General features: G+C 38.5%; 1 protein-coding gene across 1 annotated transcript in view; it reads left to right on the forward strand.

The window, feature by feature from the left end:
- The first annotated feature begins 282 nt into the window (after positions 1–282).
- The window catches only part of TMEM132D (transmembrane protein 132D), a 250603-nt gene continuing 223840 nt past the window's right edge, over positions 283–27045 (forward strand). The window contains exon 1 of the mRNA XM_040577231.1: positions 283–1126. Coding sequence (XP_040433165.1) covers positions 1048–1126 — 79 coding nt within the window. The 5' untranslated portion in view covers positions 283–1047. The remainder of the gene's footprint in view (positions 1127–27045) is intronic.

Consider the following 27045-nt stretch of genomic DNA (forward strand, 5'->3'; position numbering starts at 1 on the left):
GAGGGCTCGGTAGAGGGGGGTGAGGCGCAGGGGACGAACCCGCACCGCGGGCGGCTCCTGCGCGGCTGTGGCCGTGCCCTGGCGGCTCTTTCCCCCCCCCGCCAAGGCCCGCCATTCCCCGGGTGCTGGGGCTGGGAGCGGGGACACCGGGGGGGGCCGGGGCCGGCAGCCCCGCTCCGCCCCGCTCCGCCCCGCTCCGCGCCCCGCTGCCCGCGGATTGGGGCTGCCGGGCTGCCCGCTGCGAGGCGGGGCTGGGGCGCTTCTTTAGCTGCTCCTTTCCCTCCTCTTTTCGGGGTTTTCGCGACGCCTCCCGCCTTAAGGCTCTGCCTCGCCGCAAACAGCAACCGCGGCTCGCGGAGGATGGGCCGGGGCCGGCGGAGGCGGGCGGCCGGGGGGGCTGGGGCAGGGGTGCCGGGTCCCGGGCCGGGCTCCAGCCGCGCTGCCCCCGCTGGGGTTCCAGGTCCCCGCCGGCCCCGAGAGCCGTGAGCGCGGCCGCGCCGCTGGCCCCCCGCTGGCGGAAAGTCAACCAAGTCAATGACGAGACTGAGAACTTGAGGGGGGGAAGAGGAGAGAAAAAAAAAAAAAAAAAAGCGAACAGCAACACAACCCTGCCTCCGTGCCTGGATGCTTTGCGGGCTGAGCAGCAGTGCCTAAAGGCAAAGTTGGGCGGCCCGGGCGCGCGGGGATGCGGGCACGGGCTGGGTGAGCGCCGAGCCCCCGGCCCCTGCCCGGCGCCTGGCCCCGGGGGGCTGCGGAGGGGGCTGCTCGCCCGCCTCCCGCAGCTGCGGCTCGGGGCTGAGGGTGCGCTCGTACAGCTTTGCTGTTTCTTTCCCGAGAGGAGAGGGTTTTTCTTTCAGCATCGTCTGTTTTGAAGCGAGGAGGGAGGAGAGGGGAGGGCTGAAGCTAAAGAAGTCCTCTCTCCGAAGGAAATGCCTTTTGCGCTCTCAAGATGACCTTTGCTGAAAATGCAGCCTCTTCAGCTGACCGATTTGTATTTTGACTACAAAGTGCGTGAAACTCAGCCCTAACTTCCCCACCAAGCCTAGGATGTGCACTTCTGGGATTAGCAATATGGGGCATCTGTTGTCGCCTCTCCTCCTGAGCCTGGCAGCAGTTTTTTCCAAAGGTAAGGCTCACTCTCCTCTGTCTGTTTCACTGCATCTTGTTGTTTATTTTTACATACACAGCCTCTGTCCCCTCTCTCTGTGATGTCTTGAATGTTGATGCTCACAATTCATGACTGCAAGACTTGGGGGGAGTCATGTGTTAGTCAAAAACAAAGGTACCCTGATGGGAAATCCTCAGTGGCAGTATTTATTTATTTATTTATTCTTGTTTGACTGTGGCACCCTAGCCGTTTAGTGAGACGTTTGTTACCTGCATAGCATATTTTTGATCCTGTAGTAGATGCTGGTGGTGAGCTGAGCTGGGAACTCAGCTTTGGATTGCAAAAGGTTTTATTGTCTTGAAATTTGAAATCTTCAGGGTATGGGCTATCAGAGTTAGCTGCTCTGCTGTTCTGTGTAATTTGTCAAATTAAAAATCCTGTATCTCAGACTTGGCAGTGTTTAACTGGACCAGAGAAATGCGTGCTTGCTGAAATGTTTAAAAGCCGTGATAAGAGCCTGAAACAGGTGCCTGGCATTCTGCATGCTGAATAGAGTTTGAGTGTCCTGACAGCAAGTCTTCAGACTCCTCAGTGGTATCTTGCCCTCGAGTGTGCTTACAGCAAGGAGCAGAAAACAAGCATGTGGACAGGACAGTGCGCACGTCTCTGCCTATTTAAATGTTCCTTTGAACTTAAAGTTTTCAATGATGGCCTCAGCCAAAGGTGAATGTATTTTTGCAGTACTTAACTGAGATGAGCATTCCTGTGTAATGTAAGTTAGGACAAGTATATATGTGTACTGCAAAGGCATTGCACGTTAACAGCGATATCTTGGCAGGAAAACAAGATTAAAGCTTGCATGTTTGCTCTTCCATGAGGAATACTAGCATATGCATTTAATTTATGAGTTTGCAAACATACTGATAGAGTTCTGCTTAGAGACAGATCACTATTTAAAAACGGTATTAATTACTCTTAACACTTTCACACTTCAAGATATCACCACTCTTTTCTAAAGTGAGTTATTTTTACTAATTATTTTGTATCCAATACTGAGTTTACCGCCAGAAGGCAAAGTACACAGCTGTCTCTTTCTGTGGCGGTTCCCTATGTAAAATTCACATCTCCTTCTTTCCTTAGAACAGGTTGAGAAAGAAAGAAACAAAATTATAAGTCTCCTCAAATGTTACCTAAATGCAGTACCTAGGTAAGTACAGTTTTAAAGTTGCAATTGGAAATACATTAGCAGCAGGGATTGGAAGTCTAAGTCTTTTGAAAAGATTACTTCATTCACATGGCACACCAGTAGCTTTTGATTACCCAGCTAGGCTGCAAAGTATGTATTTTATTATGAGCAATATCAGTACTTTGGATAGGCTAAGAATGCAGTAAGAATCTTAACTTTTTTTTTTTTTGCGTGTTTCAGTTTGCAGCCTTAACGCTGCACTAACAGAGGGCTTGACTGAGATTGCAGCTTATTCCAAGGTTGGAGTATAAGTGGCATTTAAGTCCTACAGGGTACAGTGCTTGCTTTATTGCCAGCTCAGCAATTATAACATTCATGTATGATTTTATTTTTAAATGTTACTTCTCCTTTGAAAGGTAAACACAGGCAGAAAATTAGACAAGGAAAGGAGGTCTGTCAGGTTGAAAAGAATACTATAGAGACTGATCAGTGAGATTTTTCTATGTATTATGAAGTCCCATTAAATCTGATATTTCCCATTAAATCCCACTTTTCCCCAGGATTCTGTTAGAATTACTGGCATTTTCTGTGCTATTTATTTTGCACTTCAGACATCCCACACAGTACTGTGTGGTAGCTGGGACTCTGCTGTTTGGTAATACAGATATCTACCTTTAATGTGATTGTCTGTCCCCACGTGAAGTAACAGACTCCAGCTGCACTACTATGCATTAGTACTTTGAAGAGACCAGAGAGTTCTAGAGATTTACAGTATGTTTAGATTTACTAGGCAATGCATAAGGTTGATTTCCCCCTCAATCCCTGTAAGAAGATGAAAACAAAACAAAAATATAAATCAGACTTGTTTACTGCTGCAGGGCATGTTTCTTTGATGCTGTTCTGTTACTAACAGAAAAACTCGTTTATGGCATGATGACAAAGTTTTCCTAAAGAGATACCAAATCTTTTAACCTGCAACAGCAATCAGCTGTCTATTGTGTGTAGGTCTGTGCCTGATTACGCAGAACCATGGCAACGCGCCTTCTTCCTGCACAGTTTCCAAATGTTTCAGGTAATAATGCTGAAGACTTGAGAATACTGTTGTGGTTTTGCTTTGCGGAGAAAAATATACGGATATACGGAGAATATAGCTCCAGCTTGAGAAGTAAAATGTTGTTTTCTATAGTGAGCTTCGTGTTCTTATTGGAACAATTTGTCACTGATGATATAGTCTATGTATTTAAAATGTTGTACAGCCTAAATGTGTGTGTGTGTATACATGTATGTGTACAGAGAGAGAGATTATAATGCTATATAACTGTAGTTAAGGAGGCAGCTGCATTTTACAGCTTTGTCCTCAACAGGGAGTTTTTTTGACTCAGTCCTAGGGAGCCAGTGCTTGCTGGCAGTCAGCTGGGTGTTTTGCTACTTGGTATCAGCTGTGAAAAAATTCTTTGGAAATCTTCAGCTGAAAAATAGCCAAACCCAGGTGATGTTAACGAAAACACAGACTAATACAACAGGCACAATAATGTGGGCATTTTGTTCCTTGTTTAAGGTGGAAACCTCTCATTAGCTTCACTGGAGTAGAGTGAAAACTTAATATTTACTTGAACACTAGATTCCATGCTTGGCCTAAGTCTGTATTGAACTGAACATCACCTGAAAGTAGCTAAACAAATTTAGGATGTATATTGTGAGACTTAAGACTGAGGAGCCTTTTACATTATGGATATTTGCTGTCAAATAAAAACAACAACAAAAGCATAGATAGATGAGAAATTTGAAATGAATTATAAGCTAAGAGAAACAAAACAAGAGAATACTGTAGTGACTTTCTGCCTGTGTTCTGCTGAGTGTTCCACGTTCTTTGTCATCCTGGGCTGAAATATTCCTGCAAGTCGCTTTCTAATGAGATCTCAGGCCACGTAGCTGCTGTTTTGATTTTCTCTTTCTCTCAGTTCTTATCAGTATGGAGGCTTGGCAGATGTGTTAGGCAGGATTACCTTGTATAGCCTGAAGAGTGTTCCCCACAGGCTAGAGATGTGGATACTCCATTTGCAGCAATGCCAGTCTCTTGCTATAGGAAAGCTGGGGGAAAAAAACTCCCAGAAACCAAACCCCCAAACATTTAGCTTTGGCTGCATTACAGGAGATAAGTATGAGGATATTTGGATTTAATTTGCTACTGTTTCCTTTGAAATTATTCATGTTACAGTATTCTTTGAACCCTCTTTTTACCCATTGAATCTTATAGTATAGAATAGTTTTGTCTCAGCATGGACAAACTCTCTTTGGCTTTCTCTAGGTAGTTTTACTCATTTCCTGATGATACTTACTATCAGAATATGTCATTCTGTCCACAGTAATTGCTGAAATAATGAAGTTATGATTTCAGTGGATTATATCTTTGTGAATTGTGGCTATATAGGAAGCCATATTACCTCATGTTAATTTCACTTGTGCATCCACTGGCAGTGGTGTACAAAGAACAAGACAGCTGAGCTCCCTGGTTGTGTTCCATCTTCCAGAGTGCTGTGGGCCATTTCTGAAGATGTGTGTGTGCAGATCTTTCACTGACATTGAAGTGCACTGTGAATGTAGTATAAATAGAAACATGGAAAATGAAAAGCTGAGGAGTGCAACAACCTGTGTTTCAGCACTATTTACTTTGTATCATTACTCTGGAATGCTGACCACATAGGAATGGAAAATGGTGTTGTATATGGGATTAAAATTGAAGATTATTCTATTTGATTTAAGATATGTATTCTTTTTTTCTCCTTCCCTCTTGACGGCGACTAGACAGGAGTTCAGAATTGAATTTCAATTCATGTTGGCAGATTTTGATGGTGATGATGAGGGACATGTGCTTTTTCTTGAAGTAACAGTGTTGACCCAGGCACCTGCTGCTCTTGCTGTGCAGTTGATACATATAGAAAATTCACTGCGTGCTGATTTCAGATGGCCACTGCTTAGATGAACATAAAGTACAGGTATGGTCAGTAAGAGTTTTTCTCTTAGGCTTTGTCTATGTGCAGAAATCAAAAAAGTTAGCTTGAAAATTCAAAACATAAAAGAAATCTTTCTAGCTTAGGGTTCAAGCTGTTCCCATGAAACCAAAGTTTTTGTATATTGTCCCAGCTGCATTAAATTTACTGTCTTTTGAGGCATTATGTGAGGGAAGGGGAAACTGAGTTGCACTTTTTTTTGCGCTCATTCTGTTTCTTGCCACAGTGTACTTCTGGGAGAAGCCCAGTTTTGGTTTCTTTCAGCAAAAATCATAAATTCAGACTAAACTAAAAAATTCTACAGCTAGGCCTATGTTTTATTTGTCAGCTGCAATGCTGGTTTAATGTGATTTGGTTTCTAATATTTCCCTGTAATGCTCTCATTTTTTACTTCTGTCTTTTCTTTTATTATTTCCATGGGACTGGCAGGCTCTGTGACACCAACTAATGTTTTAGGTATTAATAAAAGCAGCTTCATTCAATAAAGATCTCTTTTATTTACTAAAAGAGAGAATCAAAAGATAATCTGACTTTTCATACTGCATTCGCGTTAAATCAGCCTCCTGAGGTGGTTGTGGATGCCAAGTCTAGTGGCAGTCTATCACTGGTCCTAGGATATGTAAACATGACTCTAGACTGATTGATTGCAGAAAAGCTGAAGAGGCAGCTGAGATTCATTGCAGGTTTGGTTTATAAAGTGTTACATTAAATTACTTGATTTTTACCAGTCTTCATAATATTGCCTGCTGCAATATTAATGACAGTTCAAAATGAAGTGGATTTTAAATAGTTCAGAGACATTTAGATAACACTAATTATTATGAGTAGATTGAAGGTACATATTTGAGGATGTTAGGCTACTTCACCCTGCTCTGCAGGGGGAAAATTAACTCTAGAAAGAAGACTGGTTTCTTCATGTCCTTGATTTCTTCTTATATTGAATAGAATTAATTCCAGTGTAAGGTGCTAATCTGATGGTCCCACAGTGCTAATGGATTCAAAGTCCTCATAGTCCAAAGAGCACAACCTTTGTAGCGTCTCTGCAAGCTTCCACTTTCCATTTTGGTAGTGTGACTTAAACTTGACCGAGAGGATGATATAACTGCCAGGTCTGTGATATAAGATATTAGGTCCATCCATAGATCCACAGTGGGTGTGATCTGGAGCCCATTACAGTCAGTATATGGGTTTTCACTGCTTTTAGTGAGCCTTAATTCACAGTGTAGACAGAGTTTTCTGGTGCGGTATTTTTCAGCCTGTGGCCCACACACCGGTGGTGATTCATAGAACATCTGAGCGGTGTTGTGAAGCCAGTGCCAGAAATCTCATGCATGCAAGCTAGAAAAGAACAAAGGGAGGAAATAAAAGTAACAAGACTGCTTTCAGAGTGCATCCCAATTTCTATTTGGTTGTAAACAAAGACCTTTGTGACAATACTGTGCAAGATGGTCTGGACTTCTTTCAGAAAAATATTTAGATTGCTCTTGTCCTTAAAAGGTTTGAGGAAAAACCACTGTAGTGAGATTAAATGTAGTAATTTAAAGAATTTCTCTAAACTGTTTGGTACTGCCTCAGTAATTCAGACACAGTAACTGATTGTGTGTTTCTAATCCACTCCAGCACAGGTTCACTTAAATCAACATTGAGCAGTGGTTCAGTGAAGCAAGGTAGGAGTAGTCTGCCTGTCACTCATGGCATCTGCACTGCAGTGTCAATTAACTTCCAAAAAAGCTTCCGCTGTCCTCACAAAGGATGTTTGTTTGCTTTTACACCCTCAGACTTGTTTTTTAATTAAGATTTCCAGGAAGATTTTTGGAGGGAGTTTTCTATATTGCACACGATTGCCTCCATGCAAGTTGCTCAGCACAATGCAGGCACTTCTGTTTCTTGTACGGACCACATAGAAATGGTTGGCAGTGAAAGTACCTAGGTGGTTGCCATGTTTCACAAAATTTACTAGATGTATGGTCTCTCCTTCTGTAGTCAGTTCATCTTCTCATAGGCCCATCTAGATCCATTTCAAAGTTACTTTGATTTGGTTTGTTCAGTCATTTGGATTTTTGATGGTAAATAAAAACTTTAGTGGCAGTGTTGTGTAAGATGATCTAGATAATCAGAAGCTGTTCCAGAAATTTGCTATAGTAATGGTTAGTAACTCTCTTCCAGCCTTAATTGATTCGATGTCATTTTATACACATTTGCTTTTCTGCTAATGGTGTCCTTTAATCTAAAAAGCTCTTCTAATTGGTGGAATGCATTGGGCCTCATTAATTTGCGGTTTTGCAGTTAGAGCAAGCAAAATAAAACCACATGGAAGAAGGATCATGTAGGCTGTAAAACATGAGAATGAAGACGGATATTGAATAACATAGATCCTACAAAAAGAGCGAAATAAATGAGTTAGCTACATAGAAAAAAAGTAGCAGAGGAAATAATAGGGCCATGCAGAAGTGCGGAAGGATGTCAACACACTTTATTCTTGGCGTATACAACTACATGAGGTAGACTAAGAAGCAGACACTATCAGATGTCCTCTCCAGCTGAACCAGGATGCCTTACAATGTGCCTTTTCATCTATTTGCTGTCAAGGTAGGCAGTCTGCAGAATGCTGGCTGTGGAGCAAGGCAGCTGTCCAGATATTCATGCAGCTGAGGCTGCATGTCTTGTGTGCTACCAAAGCTTTTGAATCAGTGAGCTTAGTTCCATCTAATGCTAAATGATCTCAGAGCCTTCATTTTTATTGGCCCGCAGCATCACTTACTTTATATTTAAAGTGCACATTTTGTCTTTAATATACCTTATACCAGTGCATTGCACAAGAAGAGAAATCCAAAGTTGGCAGAGATAACCAGCCAATAGTGTCTGTCTGAATATGAATCCAATTAATGATATAACAATGGTAACAATTCCACTTAGTCTTCAATGCATGCACTTATCAAAGATCCTGGATTAACAGATAATCGTGTGCTCCAATTTTCTACTAAGCCATGGTGTCTCATTCCATCAATGTTTAAGAAAAGGAAACAGTGGGGATTTGAATGTTATTCACACTTTATTACTCTGTAAACAGCATAGGATGAATACTATTAGAATTTTCACTGCTCTGTCCTGTTTACACTAATTGTCACCATGTCACTCTGATTTGGATCTCTTAAACTCAGATCATAGGAGTTAGGCACTTTGGGAATTAAGCTCACCTACAGAATTTGGCTCATGTGAAAACATTAGAAAAACTTGGCCTAGCTTCTATAGAAGAGAATAGAAAAGGAACATCTGCAAAAGAAATGTCTGCCAACCTGCCCATGTGTCCACTAGATGTGTGGGCATCCAATTTGTGACCAACTGAATTTTGTCAGCCAAACTCTTGGCAAGCCCACTTCTCCCAAATGTCTTCAGAGAGTTTCTTTGTCCCCATTCTTAGACATCCCGCTGAAATGCTAACTGCTCAGCAATCCTGTAAATTGGGGTGTGAAAAGATGGGAATCCAAGATTTAATGGACACTTTTCAAAATCTTAGTCTTTGTGAATTGTGGTATTCCTGTCAGTGACAAAGATGTGTTACATCTTCTGTCATTAACAAAAGCAAGGTATTGCTTTTTAGACCTTGATATGATGCTCTCCATAGATTGTTCCCTTGTTTACTAAGAGTTTATCTGTTAAAGTTCTTCTATTCCATATCCTTGTCCATGTTATTGGGCAAAAAATTGTAAAGGGATCATGACTTCAGCTGTGCTCTGCTCTCTCCTTTGTGGTTGACTGTGTCCCCTGCAGCAGTTGTCTGATAAGAGATGATTTCTTGCATACTGAACACTTGTGCACAGTAGGATTCTGTTACATACTTCTGACTCTTTGACACCATCTGCCCACTAAAGTGGTTTTAATGGGTTTCCACTGAGCCAGGCTGTACTACAGCCCTGACAGCATGCTCCCTATTTTTAAAAAATAAACAAAATCTCTTCAGAAAATCTATCCCTGAACATTGGCTTCTCCAACAGAATTGAGGATTACATACCGTTTGATATTCTGGAGGCAGAAATATCTCTATTTGATAGACTTTAAAATAGGAAAATGACTGATAGAATGGTCTTGCGATAGTGCTATTTTTTTTAATGACCTTATAAAGCATTATTTCTTGTCCCGTTCCCCCCCCCCATCCACCCTCCTCCTTTTTTTTTTAAAGTCAGGTATTATTATCTGTTTACAGAAATGCAATCATTTCACCTTGTTGGAATTCTCTATTTTTCTTTTAATGAAAGCTGGGGAATGTAGTGGTTCACCATGGTGATTTAGGAGTCAGGGTGTTCACTGGCCAGTTCTCTGCTCTTTCTTTTCCTTTTAATCTTTTTTTTTTTCTTCTTAGAATGCAAGTTCTTCATAGAAGAACCTGTTTAATGCTGCTTGCATAGCATTTGCTCCTCTCCTCAGATGAGTCTGTACATTTTATCATGTTACAAGTAGTTAATTACTGGTTAGAGTTAGGCTGTTAGAAATGGGAACACGGCATTCTGATTGCCCTGGTCACTGGACAATATTAAGAATTCAGAGGTCTGTTAGAATAAAGAATAAGAGTACGGTAAGGGAAGAAATGAAGATGAGAAGAAAGCATCTGTGTGAATAAAAAATTTGAAGAGCTTAACTAAATCCTATCCATTGATGTTACAATTAATAAACTATCTAAACCTTTTCAGACAGTGATATGATACAGGAAAGTGAGCTCCTTATAAAAAGATGTCATAAAGATGATTTTATATTTCCTTGTTACCATCCATGTTACTAAACTATTAAAGAAACACACCTGATTGTGAACATCTGTATTAATAATGCAACAAATTACTTAAAATGATTTTTTTTTTTTTTCTGGTAGGTAATGCAGATGTTAGAAATGTTTCATTCTTCCTCTACCCCTTCATGTCTTTGGGGTTTATTTTAAGCTCCTTCATGTCTGTAAGTTGCAAGCATACTGGGTAGTGCTGGTGAACGCAGTGAACTTGTGAAAGGAACTGTTGGCTAGTCTTCTGTTATTGATGGGACATGAAAATTGAAACTGGCAGAATGACTGTATTCTTCTGAACTTCTGAGCTGACTTGTTGAGAACACAGAATCAGGGACAAACCTGTTCTTCAGTACTGAAGTTCTTTTTTCTTAATTACATAGATTTTGACCTCCAGCCAGGATGAAGGTTTTCTTCTGAAGCATGTGTTTCTTTTGTTTTTTCCGTGCCCCCCCGTGCAGTACTACTGCTGGTTTGTAGATCTGTGTAAGGAGTCAATACAAGATATTTGAACCTCTATTTCTAACTGCCCACTTACTAGAGAATAACTGATGCTGAGGTCCCCAAAAAGAACAATCTTCCATGGTATTTTGTTTGGAGTGAATAGGCCATGAGGTTAAGGCAGCTTTTTAGTAGACTGTGAGATGAGCAATGCCTTCAGATAAAAACCATAAAAGACATTCATGACAGTCATTAGCTTTGGAACCTTTTACCAAAAAAGGCATTTAGCATTTTTAACCTGTGGAATATGCATATGGTTGTACTACTTCTCAGAAAATTGGCGACAGTTCCAATGGCCATTTAATAAGGAATGGTCAATGTCAGAGCTATGTTAATGAAAATTTCGAATTACATGAATCTTTGCTGTCTCCAGTTTCTTTTTTTTTCCTTTTTTTTTTTTTTGTTTCTTTTCTGGCTAGTTTGGTTGAAAGCTTGTGGACCATCTTAGCAATAACACACCCAAGTGCAGGTTCCCTGTATGTTCTTGTGTTTGCACCCTGTAGATTTCTTTGGACTTGCTGCATTTTGAAATCAAACAACTTCCTGAGGTCCAGAATTCATACTAAATTTAATGGATGAAATCTCAGGTTAGAAAAAATATATAGCAAATATCACTATGAATCCCCTTGAGAATCAAAATGGTATTTCCCAAACACTAGCTAGCAGGCTGATATTTTGAGTCCTGTCTCAGTGCTCGTTTTTCTTTGCTTTGTTAATACTTCGTTATGAAATGCTAACTAAGGTAAATACCTAAGATCTGTGATCCCTACACAGTTGTTTGAGGCTGCTGCTAGTTTTTTTTTCCCCTTTGTCCTATCATAACTTTGGATATTGCTGTAAATGTTCCCTGCTTTTTCTGCCACAGTAGTTTAAAATACATATATCAGCAATCACCTCTCTTTTCTTGCCTATTTATTTAGACTCTTTATCTGAGTAGCAATAGATCAGAGTAATGGTACAATGATCCCTGCTGAAGCACTTATTTGTTTTTCTTTCTATTTCTATGCAGTCACATGCTCCTTTCATTCCTTCATCTGTTCCTACGAAAATTATGCATGGGTTTTGGATCAGACCCTGAAAAAAAAAGAAATGCTTATAAGCGGAGAATACTATACATAGTAGCCCTTTTTCATGGTATTTATAGTCATGATGTTTAAAGTATCTTTGCAGTATAGGTTCTCATCAAGTAATCAAATTGCATCAATAATAATAAAAAGGATGGTTCATGAAGAGATTCTTTTCAACTGTTCTCTTTTCAGCAGCTTTAGAAGAGAACGATGAATTTGGCAACATATTTGCAGTGCTAACAAATCTAGGCTTTGGAAGTCTAAATCAGGAACAGAGTTCAAAACTGAAGATCCCTCACAGAGATGTGCTGATAATAATTGCCTTTGGGTGCAGGGAGGAGCACTCAGACCTCAGATGATTTTAGCTGTTGCTGCAGGTCATATGACAGTCTCTCAGGTAATCAGCTCTGTCAAACCCTAAGTCCTTAAGGCCTACATCTTCTGTCTTGAGAGCTGTTGGGAGACAGTGAAGGTCAGGGGGCAAATTAAGATTCCACAACAAATGCAAAGAGTATTATAGGGTCTTATTTGGTGTAACAGGGCTGTTCTAGTGTTCTGGTTTGTTCTGTGGAGTGCTAAAGCCCATCATTTCTTCCTAGTAATTGTTCTTGTTTGTGTTCGCAAGCGGAAATTAGCTGGTATCCTGGTCTTCATACCTGTGGTGACACTGTGCCATTCCCTCAACTTCTTTGGTATGGTCTTTTGGCTTTTTGCAAATGTTTTCTGCTAGTTTGATCTTTTTGTCTGAGAAAAATTGCATTCTCACGCTTGTCTTACTTTTTTTTTTTTCCTGACAGACAGGCACTATCAGCATCTTTTATGGATTCTATGGCATTATTGTAGCAGTTTATGTTCTATACTTGTTTGGCATCTGTTTTAGGAATAGCAAATCTCTTAGTTTATTTAATTCATCTACTTGGTTTTCCTAGTCTGGAGGAAAGGATGCTAAGAGGTGACCTTATTGCTCCTTATAGCTTCCTGAGGAGGGGAAATTGAGAGGGAGATGCTGGTCTCTTCTCCCTGGTAATCAGTGATAGGATGTGCAGGAATGGCACAAAGCTTGCCGGGGAGGTTCAGACTAGATAGTAGGAAAAAATCTTTACCATTAGGGTGGTCAAACACTGCAACAGACTTCATAGGGAGGCGGATGATGCCCTGTGCATGTCAGTTTTTGAGAGGCATTTGGATAATGCCCTTAATAACATGCTTTAACTTCTGGTTAGACCTGAAGTGGTCAGGCAGCTGGGCTTATTAAACTCTCTAGGTTCCTTTGAACTAGTCTATATTCTATATTCTGTTTTGTCCTGGTCTAAATCCAGCTGGTCTTGTGCAAATGCTACTTACTGGTGCCACTTCATTTTCTTCTCCAATGACTGAACAAATGTTTCTCAGACATTCAGGAAATGAATTCCTCCATAGTTCTTGCAATTTCTCTTGCCTCCTTCCTTCCGGTAATCAGTGCTATTACTTCTTTCCTTCCAACTGCAAATCCAAGTCTTGTTTTTAGCACTGAAATGAACAGAAGGAATCATGGAGAACAGGCTATAATCTTAGATTTTGAGATGACATTGAACTTGCAGTACTGACCTGTAGGGGTTTTCAGAAAATAATTGGAAAGCTAGGCTGGGAGCCCAGAAATTTAAGATTGAGGGCAAGCATGAAGAAATGTATAAAAATTGGAAGATGACAAAACGAAAAAGAGCAGACTCTGTATTCTACTCTGCAGACTCTGTATTCGTTGCTGCAGAGTAAGAACTGGTAGTGAAGAATGGGATTGTGAAGACTGGATAATAAAGAAAATCAGAGTATCTGCTTCATGGGCTCTGTGACCTGCTTCAGGCAGGTAGTGTATGGACAGACAATGCCCATCACCAACGGTCCCAGGTGGTCTGATGTCCTCACTCCCCTGCCACATACCCATACCATAGCCCAGTGGCAGATAACACACACATTTGACCTTATCTTATATAATTTTACAGTTTAGTAAGATAGGTAGCTATCTGTATAGATCTATCTGTATATCTATATAGATCTAGCTATCTATAGATAGTTCAAAGTGCTTTAACTAAAGTGAGGGCAATCCTACAGTTTGGTAGGATAGCTAAGAGGACACAATCCACTCTACACAAAACGTCCAGGGATCAGAGCTGTTTTTCTGATGTGGTTCCCCAAATCACTTTAAATGTTGCTTGTCGATGTATTTTGGCTAAAGAGCTTAGTTGATACAGGGCAATGGGGAATCAGGCATTTAAGCTATTGTGTCTACTATGCAGTCTTATACTGAAAAACTGGGAAAGGAGCTTGTTCTTTTCACCAAAACAAGTGAAATGTTCTGGAATTTTTAAACCAGTGGAACATCCCTGGTGAGAGACAACTAAAATTTTAACTTTAGTTTCAGATTAAAACAAATATTGCAACATCAGATTTTTTTCATACCATAAATCAATCTTGATTTTGCCTATCTATAATAATCTCATGTCACAAAGAGCCAAGGTGTATTTCTGCTTGTTTTCATAATTATTTCATGTCAGATGGTTTGTACTTTCTCACCCACCTGAAAGGAAAATTAAATAACTGATGCTCACTTATTTCTTTATATTCAGTGGTTGAAAAGAGCTCCTTTTGTTTTTGCAGTGAAATGTTTTCTCATTCGTGTGAGCTTCTTAATTCTCACCTTTTTTTCCAGTAGCAAAGGAATTTTCTCAGCATTCCTTCCTTTGTATAATGGAAGCTCTCATACTTAGCAAATACCCTCAGCATCCTTCCTTGACCTGCTGGCAAAAGGTGATATTGAAATGGTTTTTGTTTCCTTCTCAATTGAAATAGATTGCACAGCTCTTGCAAATAGACCTTGCCTTCTGCCCTGGAAAACTAGTCATCAAATGTGCTGGTAAGAGAGAAATGATGCATTTTGTGGTACTATAGATACCATGCAACTTAAGAGAAAGAAATAATGAAATGAGGCGGTATTTTGTACTGCAATGAAAACTGTGCTAAATGCTGTGAAAACACAGAAAGAAACAATAAGTCTTTTGGAGTCAAGGTCCAGATTTGCAGGAGAAATGTGCAGAAACTTTATAATTTGGCTGTGGAGAATGGTTATAACAGACTTGGAATTTAAATGATGTATTCTTCAGGTATAGTGCTGGCACAGTAGCTGAACAGTAGTGTTTTTCCATGTTTTGTCTTGAATTTTATTTGCTTAAATCTAGATGGTGGACACAAAATGTATTTGATACAAAGCTGTAAGAGTCAGAAAATTTGTAACTGCTTATTTCTAATCTAAATCTGAAAATGATCATGGATGGTGTGGCTCCTTAGTAAGCTAAGTCAGCCTCAGTTGGGATTGCTGCAGTTCCTCTTTCTCTCTTATGTTGCTTTGGCACTTATGCAGTTGAGTGCAGAGACCCATGCAGAGAGCTGACTGATCCAGCTGAAAATCTTTTTTTTTTCCTCATTTATGTGTGCTTTTTTTTTTTTTTTGCAGACACCAAGTCCAATAGTCCCTGCAGTTGCAAAATGAGGTAGTTGAGCTCCCTGATCTGATGGAAAACTAACCTACTGAAAAGAAAAGCTTTCCAGCAGATATGGGATTGTGAATCACCTCACCCTGAGGCCACATCCTCAGCACGCCTGAGATAAACGAAGACTAAGGAATCTGTGGCTGACAGTGGTAAAGAAGCAGAATGGCTTCTTTGGCCAATAGCCTTAAATTATGCTTTGTGTATGTAGTATAAAACTGCACCTTCAGTAATTGTTCCCAGGCCTTTTCATTCTCATTTCTTTGTAGAAAAATCATGATTGCAGAAATCAGATGTACAAGCCCTTTGGAGTGGCATGGCATGGAAACCAGTCAAAATGGAAAAAAGTTCGACAGTGACCACTTTAATACTTATGACTGCCATTTTTGGCTGATTGGCCTTACCAAAGCAACATCCCATTCCATCTATAAATCAGAAACACTTAAAAATAATAGTCTAATAGTAATATTTCATGATGACCAATGTAAAGCCAACTCAAGTTGGACAAAAATATGATGATCAATAAGAAAAATACTATCAACCCCGGTTCTCCCTCAGTAAATTTGTTTTCATTGCTTAGTTAAATTTTTAGGGTGAGGAAGACTCCCACAGATGATGATAATGTGGTGGAGATCACTAATCTTTATAGTTTGGCTCAGCTATAATACTCCAACCTGATATGGACACTACATACCTGTATGCTGAGTGTTTTGATGAGCAAGTTGAAAGATTTTGGAAACATCCTTATATTCTTTGTCCAGCCAAACTAAATCTGAGTAGTTGAGTCCATAGCAACGATGACTGCAGTATGATATTGAAAATCACACAAGAGTTTCCAGGAAGAAACTTGGACTTTATTTCCTAGCCTCAGTCACGTAGCTGTGGACATTTTCAGTTACCACCAATGGCTGCTGTTTCAACAGCTTCCAAAAAGCTGAGCAACCCCCTTTCATAATCATGGACCTAGGCCAGCCTAGCATTTTCTTTCTGGCTTTCCGTTCTGTACTGAGCATTACAGACTACTATTGTATGAGATCTCTCACATCTGCCTATCACCCAGGCAGTTCCCAGTTCTTACTCACTTGTTTTTTTTTTTCTATCCTTATGAACTAGTGCTGTGACTAAATTGGTAAGTCTTAATGGCTCATCATATCTTGCGTAGGCTTCCTGTTTCCGACCCCCGTTTTCTCTTCCACTGCCAGAATGTACATACCGGTAGACAAATGCCATCTGGGAATTGTAATCTCTCACAAGTACCATGGCTATAGTTTGTGTGTATCAAGATACAAGGACTGTTACAAATGCTAACTAATCTGCATTGGAGTTGCAATTTTTTAAAATGATGTCCATCTTGATTCTTAAGGCATCCAGTTTTAGGTCAAAATCTGTAAGATCACAAGAGTGTTTCATTTTATTACAGTGGAATGGTTAAGCCAGCATGGGGGCAAATGGTTGTTTGAGTCATGCACCAATTCCTAATTATACCTGTGTGCTTCCTTGATGGAATTCAAATAAATAATTTTGTTGTGTGAAAGAAGTAGCATTATATTTATTTCTAAATTCTTTTTAAGATGTCAGCATGTAGCCCTGAGGATATGAAAGAAAGGTAGAACTTGTCAGCCTCCCTGCCTGTTCTGAATTAGTCTGAACCTATTGGAAATGAAAGGTTCAGAGAGCACAGATGGAATAGATTGAAGTAGCAGCTTTGAGTGAATTGAAAGGGCAAGTTTACTGGCTAATCGTGATCTCTATGGGCAGAAAGATACCCAATAGATATAGATTGAAATTGTCAGACATTGTAAAGTCCTCAAAAGAACTGCTCAAGGCCTTTTTTGTTCCAGTTCTTGCTTATGGTAGCCACCTTTTTAATTAAAATCTCTTTTGTTTCCATGCAATGAAAGTAAAACATGGAAGTATATAATATTTATTGAATTGTTGAGCCATTTGTTGTTCTTATTTTAATTGGCATTTTTCTTTTAAGATAAAAAAGTAATTGCACAAGTACATCTGTTTGGAGATTATATTTCTTCATTCTGTAGATGAAAGCTGAATTTGCAGAAACATTTGGCTTTTAATTTAGAAACCAAAATGAGTAGTGAGATTTTTCAGTTAGTCTCAACATTATGATGTGTGCTTTCTTGAAAGTCCATCCAGAAATGTCACAGTGGGAAATGGTGAATGCTGAATGCTTGGGAACCCTCCCATGCTAATTGAGGGAGCAGAGCACTAGAAAATCTAGGTCCTGAATCTTTTGAAAACTTTAGCACAATTCCCAGCTCAGTGGATGGAATCTTGGCTAGGTTTTAAGGATACTGATTTGGTATTAAGAACTATTAATATTGTGCCAAAGGTTGATGAAGTGATCTTTTAAATTTTGGCGCTCATCCCTTCTGTTTAGAGAAGGGAGTGATATCATACCTAGTAGTTTTATTTAAACAGTTTTTGACTCAGTTTGACTTTTTTTTAATGTTTATTTTTTTAAAAAATATTATATTTATTCTGTATTTGTCTCTTTAGGTTGATCTTTAAGAACTGCAGTGAGCTGTTCAAGATTTATAAACCACCTTCTCATACACATTTTAAACGCCTAAAATAGGAGACAAAAAGCAGATAGTACACTGGGGTGCTAGTATATGAAAACAGCAGAAGCATTGAAATTATTCTTTTGTTTTCATTCTAAATAACAATACCTTTTGTTTTTTAATTCAGATTTTCTGCTCCACTCTATACATTCAATTTCACTGATATCTTTTGCCAGCAGTTTAAAATCTGTCTTGAAATTCAAAGCCACTGTCAGAGCCGTCACTAATACCTTAAAGTCCATGATTTGCTCCAAACACCTAGTGTACAAAATACAGAAATTAAGATTGTTTTAAAACTGTCTTAAAGTGGATTTACAGCTATCCCCTCTTTTTGATGTTAGAGCTAAGATTCAGATTTTGCTGAAAGATTTGAACTGACAAAAGGACTTTGTACTACAGCCAGTGTTTTTTTACTACAAAGTCCTTTAACTTCTCTAGTGGCTTACCAAAACTTTTCTGTAACACTAATAGCCTTGTATATACTTTAAATATAGGATGACTTTCCAAAGGTTTTGGTGACTTTCCTGATGTCTTCGGATGACCTTCTGAAGACATGTGCTAGTTTCAAGTTTTCTTATGCAGAGAGCAATACGTGAGATAAAATTCCTAGCTCTTCAAATTCAGTCATTGACTTCACCATGACCAAGACTTCTTCCTTCCCTTACTCTTGAATAATGCGTTGGAGTGGGTAAAAATAAAGTCAGATATGTGCGTTGTCTCTGAGATGATTCTGAGATGTCATATGAAGTTACACACCCATGCTCTCTTTTGGTTAAGTGTTAAGTCCATCTCTTCTGCTAGACCTAGTCAAAAAGAAAAAAATCCCCTTAAAACGTTTTGCTGTATTAAGGACAGATTCAGTCATCATTAGGCACACTTTGTGAAGTTTTACTCAACAGGAACCCCCTCCAAAATGTTCAGGATGGTAGAAACTGGCTTCTCATATTTGGATGAAAAACGATAGTAGAATAATGAATAACATGGGACAATAATACTGTTTTTATTTATATACAGAAAATTTAAGTAAATGTTTTTACAGATATAATACCCGAAGACTTGTTTAGCTTTGCATAACAGCTATCATCTGCAGCATCTGTATCGTCTTAATTTGTAAGCTCAGTCCCGTCATAAGCTACGACACAATGCTCTGCTGATGCTGCAAGCTGTTCCCTGTTTTGGAAAAGGTGGAGCAATACATGAACAGCATGAATTCAATAAAGAATAGATGGGAAAGTGCATTAGCCATTAGTCTGCTAACTTTATAAGGTGCAGTGTTTTCTCAAGTCTATGAGGAACCTAATGAGCTATGATCAGGGGACTGTGAGGCAGCTGCCTTAGCATCATCTACAAAACTGCACTGATCAACGGTGTGCAAACAGCTCGTGTGTGCGGTGTGTAGAGGTCTGTTCACTGGGCTGCTCGTGCCGTCTGTCTGAAGGAATGGCTCTACCCACCAGCTAGGGCTTTTATTATAACACGCATATTTTCTTGTGAATGCTAATCAAAATCTCTCCACTCACAGCTGTTAATTGTTAGTCTGGAAGGTCATAATGTCCACAACCATTTAAATTTTGAGGCCTCAGCTTATATCTCTATTATGTTTTATATTACATATTCATACCCCTCGGCTTGGCACCACACTTCATGCTTCTGGTATGCAGGGAAAAAAACTTAAAATGAAACAGTGGAATACACTATATTCCTTTAAAGTTCTTAAAGACAAATGCCAGGCATTTTAACAAGTGTCTTAGCCTGAAATGGTAGAAAACATGTCCAAACAGCAATATCAGTGATATTCTGAATAAATAAATGAAATCCTAGGAAAAATGGTGGAAGCCATGTCTACAGAGGGAGTTTAGTATTAGAAAGGGTGAGACTGGATTAAAGGATTAGAAGTTTCAGTGGGACAGGAGGGTGGGAAGCAGCATCAATGCCACATCGGCCCTCTGTGTAGTTTCTGTGAAGCAGCTCAAAGGGACTGAAAATCAGCAAGTCCTGATGTCCTTTCCAAGCAGACTCCCATTGATTGGCTTGTTCTTTAGGCTTTCATTGATTGTAGAATTGAATAACATTCTCCTTTCTCAGGATTAAACAACTTACTGATATCGTGCAAGATGATGTTTTTTCTCATTCCCAAATAAAGCTTTTACGCTTCTTACGTGCATGATACAGTCCATATCTGCTTCCTAAAATTAAGTTATTATTATGCTGATTCAGAGTTGATTAATATCAGAATATCCACTTCTGATTAGATCAGGTTTTCCACTTTCCATAGGCTGATGATCACAGGAATAGAGTGGTGCTTGCTTTTCTTCATTTTGCTTTCTTACAAGGAAATTCAGAGCATTCTATTAAGTTGGGCTTGTTTCAAATCTGACCAAACTTGCAGTTTTTAGAAAAATCTAAAATTCTCTTACTAAGAAATCTATAGTCTCCCATGTTTTTAATATGTGCTTAGAAGCTGCAAGCAGGTGAACTGATTATATACCGTTTCAGAGAACTTAGCTACTGAGACATGATTTAAAACACCAGAATAATTCAATAGCTATTTCCCATGTAGGCTCCCTTTGAATATCTAGTGGGTGTATTGTTCAGAGGCAATTCTCCTTGGGAGGCTGCTTGTCTAAGCAAACCCGTAGTTATCATGCCAAAGACCTCCTATTTATTTTTATTTCTTTGGGGGGGACAGAAAGAAAATAATGCTGAGAGCAATTCATTTAGCTATTGGTTTGGAATATGATGTAACACTTTTGTAGTGTCTTGTAGTGTCTTCACAGTATATTAATGCAGTTGGGTGTGGTTTTAATGTTGTCTGGCATTGAGAGCTTAACGCTAAGCTACTCTGCACGATATCTAGTATTTCATTCTTACAAAAACAAATAAAACCGAACAAAAAACCAGCACAACATTTCTTTAACGCCTGCTTGTGGTTGGATACAATAGATTACTGCATTAAACTACACTTCTAGCTTCTGATGTCTTCTGCAACATCCTCATAGTGTCCACCTATTCCAAATGTCTTCTTTTTTCAGTAATATATGAGAGGTCTTAGCATAAAACAGAATATTTTTAAAAATCACAGCATAAGTGTTCTAATAAAGAGTATGTGAGACAATGGCATACTATTAGAATTTGATTATTATTAATTCAGAAAAAGAAGTGCAAAATTAGCACAACCTTGGCTGAAGTTTATGGCTTTGAAGAAAATGGGGCCTCAGAGGAACAGTAGGATTCAGGCTTGATTAAACTGGGATTTCAGAAATTCTCTGTACTGAATGAAATAAAAAGGCATTCAATCTAATTAGATAGTATTGTGGAGGGATAGGAGGAAAAGAGGTATTTCTCACCCATTGGCTTTTTATACAACCTTTAATCCATGGGGTGTGTCTGTAACTATTTTGGTAGATTTATTTTTCTTCTCAAGAGAATTTAGCCCGGAGTTGTAACCTTTTGATAATTTTGCTTAGGAGAACTTGAGAAGGAAACCATCTAATGCTCCTGTTAAAACACACAGACTTTCTGCAGGCCTGCTTTATAATTTTTCGTGATGAAAGAGTTCATATTTGGATCAAATACCTTGCTTCTTTTTTGATGAGGAAAAGATATTCAGGAGAAAATGCAGCTGTTCTCAGGATTTCCTGTGTGCTGCTCGCTCCAGTTAGTTGCTTGTCTCTTATGTTAGAAGATGCCCATGAGGAGTCTAAAATGTCACCCAGCTGAAGCCATTCCAGTCCCTCGTTTCGGTACCGTGATGGAAAAAGGAAACACACCTTTTACTGGAATTACTTTTCGGTTATGCCAATGTAAGAGAGGAAATTTATTTCCAAAAATTTACAGTTAAATGGAACAGTGCTTTACTCTTTTATTTTGTGCTTTTGATCAGGTGGCTTCAAACCACCTTATGAAGGAATTTTGCTGATGAGGAAAATGAGGCTGAAAAAGGCATCATGCTTTGTTGAAAAGAAAGGAGAGATTTGGGTGTAGAGTACAGAGTTTCCAGAATCCTCCTCTGTTGGGTTAGACTACTTTTCTGCAGGTTATCTTATCAGGTTTCAAAATTCACACTGAACTCCATGACAAACCAGTTTAGACTACAGAAATGCTGTTCCTAGGTGTATGGGTTTGGAGCTGACCCACTCACATTGCAGGACAATTTGCAATGCTTGTGTCCTTTGGCATTGTGTAACTCTATGTTCATGTAATTTCTGAAAAGTTGAGAAGCTGAACGTGTGCTCTTACTGTCAAATCTCTATTTGTTTGGACAGCTTGGCAATCAGTGGAAACATTGTCTAAGGTGCTGCATGCCTTTTAGTTAAAGCCTCCAGGGAAAGCTTTCTTTTTCTGATGATTGCTTATGAAAACAAATTCCTTGTGGCCTAATATGTCCCAAGATTAAACAAGTGTAACTGAATTATGTATTTCATTTTTTTCCTAACATTCTTAAATCAGGAGAATTCCAGTTCTGCAACTACAATGACACAGTTCAAAATGCAGTATCCCAGACAGACTAAAAAAAAACACAACCACAGGTGTGAAAAGTAAACTGGCACAGCTTAGGTAGACTGGCTTCTGTTCCAGATGCCAGTCAATCACTTTGAATTAACTCCTAGGTCAGAGTTTGGATTGCTCTTAAGAAATTTACTGTTCTTTTTGCTGCTGAAAAGCCTGGCTAAAATCCATTAAGTATGGATTCTATATTTTATTTTTCAAAAACTTGAAGGTTTACTTGAAAGAATAGAAGTCTCAGAAGTTTGGACTGCTTCCTATTTTATTGATCACTGGCTTGGATGTACAAAGGATGTATAAGAATTAAAACAAATAATTGTTATCTGATTTAAACATCTTGAGGTTAACATGAATTAAACTAGAGTTTTTAAAAATGTAAGGCTACTTGTTGTCTTTCTCTTTCACTGTACTTGAATCTGTCATGTATAAATACTTAGTTTAATCCATGTATCCCATTCACAGAAACAGCAGCAAAACCTTTTAAAATAAATATATTGTATTAGTAAAAGAAGCATCTGCATCCTTGTATTAATAGCAGCCCACCCACTACCTTTAAATATCCAATCACTGTAATGGTTTATGTTCAGGAATCAGCTGTAGCAATCTGTGTAATGGAGAAAGCAACTGTTACTGAGCAGTGCTGAATGATCAAATTTTATTGGTTCATAAAAACGTTGGAGGTTAATATCTTTGTTTTGTGAAACAGATGTTTAATTCCGAGCCCAGGCAATTGCCTCTTTTATGTTTGAAGAGGAAAAAAAAAATAGATGTTTTGGATTACAGTTGACTGTGTAATTGTATATGACAGATGTATTAAATTAGCCTTTCCCAAAGCTTTTGGAGTTTTGCCTCTCTGAACTGTAAATTTTACTTGACTTTCTCATTTGCAGGTGGTATGAGACCATTCTGTGCATGTTTCATGTTTCTCAGGACAAAATATTCCAAGTTTGCTGTGAAGTTACAGACCACTTACGTATGGGTAGAAGACAAATTTTCTAGCATTTATGCTTCAGACAATAAAGTAAATGGGGAGAAAAGAAGGAACCCTTAAAAAGAAATTCTGCATATGCTTTTGATTTGCCTAAATCCAAAATCTGAATGCTGTCCAGGCTTAATATTCCAATCTGTGCCACAGTCTGCTTTCACCCCTTGAGTGCACCAGGGCGTTCTGCAAGGATTTAATGAACCAGGCACTTCTGAAGTCTTATTAACAATATATGAATTGTATTTTAACCCGTCATCATCCTCTGCTGATGAAAACACAGGACAAACCTTTTATAAAATGGGATGCTGTGTGTGTAGGTAGGACTTGTGGAGCATATTTTTCATCTGAGTTTCAAAGAACCCTGACTAAATTCAGCAATCTCTTACCTTGATGTAAAGGTGGAGCAGTTTCTGTAGAATTACTATGGATTTACTTTGCTTTAAGAGGAAACAGAATTTATTCCCTTTGATTTTAACAGGAGGAGAAACTTTCTAATTAGAATCACTTCTCCTTTCAGAGCACATGCATTTGATACATGTTCTTTCCCTGGTTTTATTTCCTTATATGCAAAGCCTTTCTAGGATCTTTTCTTTAAAAGATGACATCTGTTTTGTTTCTGGCTTTAAAAATGACCTTAAGAAGACTTTGCATTTGAATTCCCTGTTTTGTATTTTCACCTTTACACTGTATCAAAAAAGTGACTATGAAAACCATACTTGGGGAAAAATCTTAGTCATGTTATTTATTACTCATTAAAAAAAAAAAAAGGCAGATAACTTTAAATAAATAAATAAATAAATTGGGGGGATGTATCAATTTATGAAACAAATTTCTGTACCAGATAGCAGACAGTTTAAAATACATGTAGCTTATAACAAGGAAATTAACTTTCTCCAATTACAAGAGCAAATAACAAGAGCAATTCCTGCTTAGTGTTTATTTATCAAAAAATTTAAGCTCCATTGCTCTCAGAAAACTGAAGAGTTACTGTGACATTAAGGTGTCCTAAGAATGAAAATTTGCAAGAGCTTTTTTGACTGAGCACTTGCTTATATAGTTATAACCTAAATGCATTCTTCAAATGCTTTGAAAAGACCCTTCAGAAAAATTTGACCCAATGATACTAGACCAATAAATTCAGTGAATTCTGGATTGAGTCAAAGGAGGTTATTCTTAACGAAGAATTTGTTTCTTGGATGGCTTTTTGGAATGAACATTAAATCTCACAAGATTCAGATTTGTGTTGAATGAGATCATTTCTCACTATTAGAGTTAACTGATTAAACAAACACATTGTTATGTGTCAGGTTATATCAGTTCTGAATCTGACTCTTGATCCCAGAGATCCTGTTCATAGTTGTTATTCTTAATTGAAAAAATTCCAATCAATTTCTGTGTTTCTGTTCATGTGAGTAGAAGGGAAAGCAAGTCTGATATTAGCATTTGTTTCTTCATTCTGTTCAACCAATGCAGTGGTTAAAGAATATTTTGTGTGCATAAGTGGGAAAGAAAGAAAGTACATTGAACATAACTGTAAAGTAGTTTTTTCTATTGTTTGCTCATCTGCTCTGCAAGCTAACATAAAGTTCAAAGAAGGTTTTTCTTTTGTGTGATTTCCTTATTCTTTGGAAAAGTTGAAATCAATTCAGATAGATTTATTAATGGTTGTCTTAATTAGTTTGTTAATGGCTATGTTTGCAAGACTGGTCACATAAGTCGTCTTATTTCTTGCTGATTATAGTGTAATAATTATTGATCCCTATATTCTGTATTAGGGAAAAATACATAGAGATTTCCTGCTAACAAAAGAAGCTTTTTGCAAATGATAACTCATTGACGTTTTGGGAAGGCATTTGTCTCTGTCTTATGACTTATTAGTGCTAATGGGAGTCATACATACAGTGGGAGGCAAAATCAGCTATTAACCTACATAGCAAGCTGCAGAGTATTGTAAATCCTTCCTGTCTATGTTATGATGGGATCCATTTGTGTGACAAGCAGGATGAAGATGAAGTAATCATGTATCTTTCAGAGACTGAAAGGCAGCTGAGAGAGAGCAGACAGAGCAGGGCCTCTGCAATGATGAAAATTCAACTTTTCCCTTTCCTGTGGGCTGGAAAGGAGTGGGTAGGGTTTGCTGAGAGACACTATTAATCTGAACCTGATCCCAAAAGCACAGACCAGTCCTGCAAGGACACATAGGAAGGGGGATGTAAATTCCTATTTCATTGTGTTTTACCTAGCCACACTGAATTTTCTCTGGTTTATATTGTTAATCATTCTATATAGCTTCATGTGAACTCGGGATAGTTTCTGGTTGCACTAGGAATAGGAGGGCTTCCGTTTGCATATAAGCTACTTTTATGATGCTATTTGTATTCTAATGACATAGCCTCAAATAGGGAAATAGTGACTTCTGCAATGTTTTCATTGGCCTCATATTTTGAACTACCTAGAAACTGATCTTGGAATCAAGTCCATCTTTTCATATGGACTAGAAGTAGCAGTTGAAAATATACTCTTGCTGCAACTATTCTGAAATCAGTTTCTGCAGAAGAAAGTTTCAGTGTTCTCTCTCTCTCTTTTTTTTTTCTTCATGGAGTAAACCTAAGATTTCTGGGATTTTCCCCTAACTTCTGTGAATTTTATCTGTTACAGCATATGTACACAGCCTTGAGACCATTAATAAGTCCCACTTGTCTGTGGTCTTCTAGCTGCCCTTTTGATGACATGCACTAAATCAGTTTGTGACTGACTTTTCTGGCAACAGCCTGTTGGAAACAGAGTGCTAAGTAAAGCCTTCTGTAGCAGAAATCCATGGGGTAACTTAAATAATCTAAGAAATGATATTCAGAAGCTATGTTGGGATTCTGGCATTTGAAATTAATTTTACCAAGATAAAAATGTTTCAAGCCAAATCAAGCATTACACTTTAGAAGTAGGATTTTGCCAGCTGGTCCTTGTCTTTTAATTTTTAATTTATTTTATTTTATTTTTGCATTTCCTTCTTATGTTAGTGCATCTAAAAAGGCCAACTGGATTGGCAACTGTGTATTCTTAATAACTTTAGATATGAACTGCTTAGTGAAGTCATCTGGTTGCATAAGACTAGCCAGAGAAGATGGCTTACAGCAGAAATGCTCGAGTAGTCCAGAATGACAACACAGAATGTGTTGTCACACACCCTGTCACACATCATACCTATGTGATTAGTACTATATTTAATGCCTGGTGAGCACAACGACTTTGCTGTGTGCTCCTGTCAGGGAATACAGTAATAACTCTGGGATTCTCAAAATACAAGTTATGGTAGACAGGAGAAATGGAATATGTATCTTTGTTTATAGAAATGGTGTTCAAATGCACTTTACTAGATGAGAAAGAACTTTGCCCAGACAGGTGATCCATGTCTAGTGCTTTTGTATACTCTATTGGGAGAGGAGGTTTAATTTAAATTATATTGCCTACTTTGTACCTTCTGATGATGCAATTTTTCCCTAAAATGCTCCTTTGAACTTACATGACGAACCTTTCATTAGTTGCATTTCCTTCACATGCACAAGAGAAATGTAAAACCTTCGTAGAGTCTTTCTGTACTTGTGGTAAGTCAGTGTCTCTATATTGATCACTTAGCCCAAGAACAATGAGAACTCGAGCTCAGGAGTTTGATTAATACACAAAGCATCTTTTCTCTTGGCTAGATTAGCATAATCATTATAGTTAGCGCATTTTCACTCCTTCAGTATCCTTCTGTAGCAGTCAAGGAATTAATTACACAAAGTAAGGAGACAATTCTTCTCTGAGAAT

The sequence above is a fragment of the Cygnus olor genome, chromosome 17, assembly GCF_009769625.2.
Source record: "Cygnus olor isolate bCygOlo1 chromosome 17, bCygOlo1.pri.v2, whole genome shotgun sequence".
Classification (NCBI taxonomy): Eukaryota; Metazoa; Chordata; class Aves; order Anseriformes; family Anatidae; genus Cygnus; species Cygnus olor.